The sequence below is a fragment of the Loxodonta africana genome, chromosome 13 (assembly GCF_030014295.1).
Source record: "Loxodonta africana isolate mLoxAfr1 chromosome 13, mLoxAfr1.hap2, whole genome shotgun sequence".
NCBI classification, from domain to species: domain Eukaryota; kingdom Metazoa; phylum Chordata; class Mammalia; order Proboscidea; family Elephantidae; genus Loxodonta; species Loxodonta africana.
In genome coordinates this window covers 94,227,564-94,234,797 of record NC_087354.1, presented here as the reverse complement: position 1 = coordinate 94,234,797, position 7,234 = coordinate 94,227,564, and the positions used below count along the sequence as shown (strand labels likewise).

Genomic DNA, 7,234 nt, shown 5'->3' with positions numbered 1-7,234 from the left:
GCCTATAACAGTGTCACATACAGAGTTAAAGCATTAAAGCCCTTGTTCAATGGATGAATAAATAAATAAATAAGTGGATGTATGCATTTTGCTCTATATTATAGTTTGGTCATCATATGTATTTTCCTGATATTATGTATTATATGGTAAATTATATTTCATGTGCATTTTATTTCAGAATATTAAAAAGGTACTAAAAATTTGTTATGACATGGGAGCATTGTGTTGACAGGGATTAAATCTATTGCTTTAGAAGATAAAGCTGAAAATGGCAACCATTCTCTTGCTTTTACACGGCAAATCCACCCAGTTCCAATAACAAAGCTTTAGTTATTCCTGAGAAGTGTAGAAACCAAGGCATTGTTACATTTATTTATTTTGTAAACATTTCTTTGAGCTTACATCTCTCTAGACAGTAGGCTAATCAAATCATGTTGTTCAGTCTCAAACTATAAAGGGTTCCCAAAGTTGTATTTTCTGTACAAATGTCTATTTTCCCAGCACTCTTCTCATGGCCCCCATGACCTCCTTATTCCTCAGACTGTAGATAAATGGGTTCAGAAGAGGTGTAATGATACTGTAAAACACCGCCACCACTTTATCTTCCTCAGGGTAATTCAAGGAATGTGGCCTTGTATAGGTGGAGAGAGTAGCCCCATAGAATAGGCTTACCACAATCAGATGAGAGGAACACGTGGAGATGGCTTTTGTCTGCCCTTTACCTGAGCTCATCTGGTACACCACAATAAGCACCTGGGCATAGGAAGCCAGAATGGCCATGAATGGTAGTAACAGAATGACAAGGCCACTAAAGAGGACAGTATACTCATACTGGGAGGTGTCCTGACACACCAAAGGCATTAGAGATGGAACTTCACAGAAAAAGTGGTTAATGATCCGAGATGTACAGAATGGAAGTTGAAATACATACAGTGTATGTATTAAAGCATTGATAGAACTACTGGCCCATGCACATGTGACCATGGACAAACAGATCGTCTTGCTCATGAGCACAGGATAATGTGAAGGGTGACAGATCGCTACGTGTCTATCATAAGACATGAAACCAAGAAGAGCTTCAGTTCCACCGAGAGTCAAAAACAGAAAGGTGTGAATCTCACAACCGAAAAAAGTAATGGTCTTACCATTTGACAGGAAGTTTGTCGCCATCTTGGGTACCGTGGTGGAGATGTACACCATGTCAATGAAGGAGAGCTGACTGAGGAGGAAGTACATGGGAGTGTGGAGCACAGTGTCCAATCGGATGAGGTGGATCAGTATGATATTTCCCATCAAAGCCACTGAGAAGATGACAGTAATGGCAACAAAGAGTGTCTTGTTCATTTGGCCATATTGGAAAAGGCCAAGAAGTATAAACTCTGCTCCAAAAGTTTGATTTTCTGTCTTCATGGCTTAAATCAAAACAAAGCAGACCATATCTGAAAATTCCATTAACAACATTGATTGACCTTTGAGAGAAAACAAAATGATTATTAAATGCAGTAGGATTCCCTTTAATCAGCTTAGGTGATTATGTCTCTCCCTGTTTTTATATAGGAAACCCTGGCAGTGTAGTAGTTAAGTGTTACACCTGCTAACCAAAAGGTAAGCAGTTTGAATCCTCCAGGCACTCCGTGGAAACTCTATGGGGCAGTTCTTCCCTGTCCTATAGGGTACTATGAGTCAGAATCAATTCAACAGCAATGGGTTTGGTTTTGGGTTTTTATGCACTGAATCTGTGTCTATTGAGCAATGGGCATTTTGAAAAATAAAATAAAAATAACGTTTCTTTAAAATTGATCACAGAATAAAAATATAATATGGGGATAAAACATTTAGATGATTTGCCAACGTGAGTCATTACTCCCCTTGTAAATATCTTCATGATGATAGACTAGAGACATGTTCACATGTTGTGAAAAATCTTTCACTCAATTCCTTCATATATATAGTTTAGAATTGCACTGTTGGTTAAACTTGGTATAATATTCTTTAAAAAAAACTTCTTGACTCCATTTTTCAATTTTGAATTTGTATTGGCTATACATTGTAATAAAAATTATATTAACATTTATGGGTCAGGAATATTTTAGCTCTTCTAAATGAATTGGTGGTTATGTAGATAACATCTGCAAGTATAAATAGGAATTCATTGACAAAGCCCTCCAAAAAAAAAAAGATCGATCGATCTACCTACCTACCTATCTACCTACCTACCTATCATCTACCTACCTATCTACCTACCTGTCTACCCACCTACCTACCCACCTACCTACCTATCATCTATCTACCTACCTGTCTGTCTGTCTATCTATCATCTATCTATCTTTCTTTCATCTATCTATCTATCATCTATCATCTATCTATCTATCTATCTATCATCTATCTATCTACCTACCTAAAACCTATCTATCTATTATCTATCTATCTATCTATCTATCTATCTATCTATCTATCTATCTATCTATCTATCTATCTATCTATCTATCTATCTATCTATCTATCTATCATCTATCTATCTATCTGTCTATCATCTATCTATCTATCATCTATCTATCTATCTGTCTATCATCTATCTATCTATCATCTATCTACCTATCATCATCACCATCTATCATCTATCTATCTTTCTGTCTGTCTATCTATCTATATGCCAGACCTAAGGGATGGTTGGAGAATGAATCATTAAAATATAAGTTAACAATTATTCATCTAAATTTAACTCAAGAAGCATGTCAAGAATGGCATTTTTAATTTTACTTAGTCCTGTTATATTAATTGGGGAAATTTACATTTAAACTGCACTTGGAAGAAGTGGCAATTAGTAAAAGTTTATCACTTGCTCCTCAATTGGGATATGAAATCAAAAGACTACTGATGGCTTTTTTAAAATTCAAAAGTTTTGGGTAATTCTTATTGCAGAACAATGTTAAGAAATAGAAAATATTTTCAATTAAAAACTAGCCAACTTTAATATAAAACCCCTTGTTGTTGAGTTGATTCCGATTCACAAAGACCCTATAGGACCGAGTAAAATTGCTCCATAGGATTTCCAAGGAGTGGCTGGTAGACTCGAACTGCCAACCCTGTGGTTAGCAGCAACGCACAAAATTAACTGACAATAACAATTGTTGATTATACACATGCAAATACTAATACAATTCTGGCATATAAAATTCAATGACTCTAAAAAGACCATACTTAATGGTCTGACTGAGACTAGAGGAATCCCGGCGGTCATGGTCCCCAAACCTTCTGTTGGCACAAGACAAGAACCATCCCCGAAGACAACTCATCAGACATGAAAGGGACTGGACAGTGGGTGGGAGAGAGATGCTGATGAAGAGTGAGCTAATTATATCAGGTGGACACTTGAGACTGTGTAGGCATCTCCTGTCTGGAGGGGGAATGGGAGGATAGAGAGAGTTGGAAGCTGGCAAAATTGCCAGAAAGGAGAGACTGGAAGGGCTGACTCATTAGGGGGAGAGCAAGTGGGAGTACGGAGTAAGATGTACATAAACTTATATGTGACAGACTGACTTGATTTATAAACGTTCACTTGAAGCTCAATAAAAGTTAATAAAAAAAAAATTCAGTGACTCATCATCAGTTATATTTACTGTTAACTTGGCTATACTTGGTCCAAGATGCAGTCACATGAGCAAACCAAAATGTAAGTCTTTGTTCTGTAAATGCCTGACCTCAGAAGCCTAAATGTGAATGAACCAGTGAGTATATGAGCTCATAAACTATATCTGCTATTCATGAATTGGGAAGCTATTGTCTGAAACTTCCTATTCATGAATTGCAAATAAAGCTTATAAATTCATATGCAAATTTACTCTAGTAGAAATTTTATTTTTTACATTATCTATAGTCAACCAAGTTCATATAAACTGAGGCATACTTTGTTTTTTTTTAACTAACAATATCATATTAGGAATTTTCATTGTGTAAATAATTTGTAGAAGTATAATAAATGTAATATGCTTTACGGAAGCATTTTAGAATGATGAGTACATGATAAAAACAGATAAGGGAACTAAAAAAATCAGCTTGGTGAGATAATGTGCATGTATTCAAAATCATTTATGAAAACTAGACAGTTACACATTATATATAGAAAAATATATGCATATGCATGTATGCATATATATTTCACTTGAAATAAAACAATTTACAAAATATCTTAATTCAACTGCAAAGACTCTCACCACAAATTTGTATTGCTTGAAACAGTTTACAGCCTTTCACCATTCCAGTAATATTGTTGAATATGACTATGCCTTGAGCATAATACAAAGTGGCAAGGCAAAAATAAGAAACATTTTTTTCTACCCCAGTCAAGACTACAAGTGATGCCTCCAGGACCATGCTGTCCAGTAGGGGTTGCACTGGACCTTCAAACCCTACCCTTTTCTCGCTTTACAAAGACACGTCTCTCACCTTGCTCTTTTGTGATTGCTGTCCTAAGAAAATTTAAAATCAATATATGGCCAAATTAATCTCAGATAACATATCTGGATATTCAATTTTTGCAGTAATCATCCAAATGTAATGTGGATAATCTAGCCAGCCCAGAAATCTCCCAAATCAAAGGAAATGGGCATCCAAGAAAAATACTATTCACTCTACATAATTTATCAAATAAAACACATTCCTTTAAATAGTGTCCCTGAGATTAGTCATATATTGATCTTTTTGACACGAATTGTAGCGAAGTATTCAAGGTATTATAATATTTTAGGTTAAATTCAGAGTAATTAATGGCCCAAAAGAGCTATTTGAAATCTGAATGGTTGTTATTATGAACAAGACTGCTTTACCTCCAGCAGACCACGTTTTTAAAACTGAAAAACAAGCCACTGTGTTGAAAAGCATATTCTTTTTCATTAGGTATTTAGACATATAGATTATTTTACATATATAAAAATAGTTGAAAAAAATTTTAATTGAGATATATTGTCTTTTATAGAGATAATGTTTCACTCTCCTAGAAGATTTTTTGAAATAAATAATTAAACTGGGAGTTGGGAAATGGATCTGCAAAATTACACAGATGATTTTCCTGTCACCCCACTTGGGCACAGTATTAGAGAGGCACAGCAAGTCTGTCTTTCAAAAATTTCTAAGTTAAATTATATTATTTGTTTGTCACATATATTAAAAAGTCACAGACAAAACTGCATATATTAGGAAAATCAAGCTACTTGACACTTCTACAGGGTGGCAGAAAAATAAATTCACAAAGAAATCCAAAACTGTGAAATCCCTAATTTGAAACACATTTTAGGAAGTGTCACCATTCTATGAGCTTGCAGGATTGCTTTTTTTTTTTTTTGCCTCAGCAAATAAGTCTTCAATCATTTACCATGAAAAAATTTAGTGGAAAAAAGAATCAAATGTTCAAACTCATTTTCTCGTCCTTATATAGACTTTAAACCTCTCGGTGGACACAGGCTGGCTGCCTGATCAGGGTGGAATTCATATTGTGTTTCTCAGAGACCTTCTGGGAAAACTAGACCTCTAGTCCATGGTTAAGCACATTGTACAAATTACAAGTGATATTTCATTAGTCCTGGTGTCTGCATTCCTGGGGGGAGGGAGGGGAATGAACAAAGGGTCAAGCCGCAAAATGTATTTGTTCAAGTGAAAAAAAAAATCAAATAATTGATATTAGCTGATTGCTTTAAGAAAATTTTTTTAAAAGTTAACTATTTTACCTTTAAAATATGTGTGTAGATTTTGACTCCATATAGTTAGTAATCAGCTAATATATAGTTTGATTTTTTCTATATAAAATATGCATGAAATACTGAGGAATTATATAATATAGGTGATATTATTAATGTGCTAAATTTTGCAATAATTTTATTCCCAAAATAGGAAGGTTGGCTTGGCCATCGAAGTAAGGGACTCTGATTTCTGAAAGTCCACAGATCAAATACAAATGCTGTAATCCCTAAGGGTTAAAGTGCCCACGTGTAGAGTAGAATTTAGATTTTGGCATGGTGCTCAATAATGTTGTTCTATTTCGATGAGATGTATTTAATCTGGAAAAATTGAAGTGAGTAGAAATTTTGCCCAGTCAATTCCCTTACCTGATTCTATGGGATGACATGAAATAGCTGCTGTGCTCAAGAATGGGAAAAGAAAAGTGCAATAACTTAAGAAGAAAGTCGACATGGGTTAGATTTTGGGAAGAAAATACACAGGTTTATTCTCTCAGGTACAGACGGGATGTAAGTCACATCGTAAGATCTTATCTTCATTTTTCTCCAATTATAATATATATGTTATTTTATAATTCATAAATCATAATTTATAATAACTATTCCTTAATTTGAAATATTTTGTCTCATTATTCTCTAAATCACTTTCCAAAGAAAACTCCAGGGGCCAAACAATCACCGAATCAGTTTTAGGATGAAACACAGGTGTTTTGGAACCCTAATCTCAGATTATTACTGAACGATTGAGTCCTATGAATAGTCAACATTTGCCTCACATGCAGTCACTTGTGGAAGGATTTCTAGAATGTCGAAGTGACATTTGTAAGTTTTGAATACTGTGAAACTTGTACAGTTTCTGGCATTTTCTTTAAGAACAAGAGAGCAAAAATACAAATATAAAATTGATATGACTTTGGAAGAGGCCTGCACAGGTGAGAGGATCTGCAGTTCAAGTTTCTTATGGTTCAATGAAAATCTACCTCTGAAGTTAGGTTTGATACCTTTAAGTGGTGCTTGTTGTTATTGTTTTATTATTATTATCACTTGATATTGCGTGAGAAAAATATTTGTGTATTATACACAGACAGTTGTCAGCTACTTTGGATGGGTATGAGAACATGAAAACCTAGAGCTCTTCCTGTGGCATAAAAAGAGAAATATCTCTTAGGGGCCCATTTATTAAATCAGGGAGTAAAAGTGGAGCGTGATGGTGGAAGGTAGGATGGGGGTGACTCACTCTGTCTGAATTGCAGAAGCAGGAATGTATTACTTGCTCTCTTGATTCATAGATTATCTAATAATAGCATCTACTGCTAATATTGTTTATTAAAAATTAAACTAGTTAACACATGCAAACAACTTACAATATTGTCCAGCGTGCTGCAAGCCCTTAATAAATATTAGCTTTAATGATGATTATTAATGATGATGCTGTTTTTACTGCCTTTTTGGATTATTATTTTACATAAGCTAAGATAAAATTTTTTTTTTTTTAAGATAGA

General features: G+C 34.5%; 1 protein-coding gene across 1 annotated transcript; it reads right to left on the bottom strand.

The window, feature by feature from the left end:
- Nucleotides 1-392: 392 nt before the first annotated feature.
- On the bottom strand, nt 393-2,635 carry LOC111749266 (olfactory receptor 2AK2-like). The gene has a single exon (XM_064296170.1). The coding sequence runs from the start codon at nt 1,408-1,410 to the stop codon at nt 490-492; it is 921 nt and encodes a 306-aa protein (XP_064152240.1). The 5' UTR covers nt 1,411-2,635; the 3' UTR covers nt 393-489.
- Between the last annotated feature and the right edge of the window lie 4,599 nt (nt 2,636-7,234).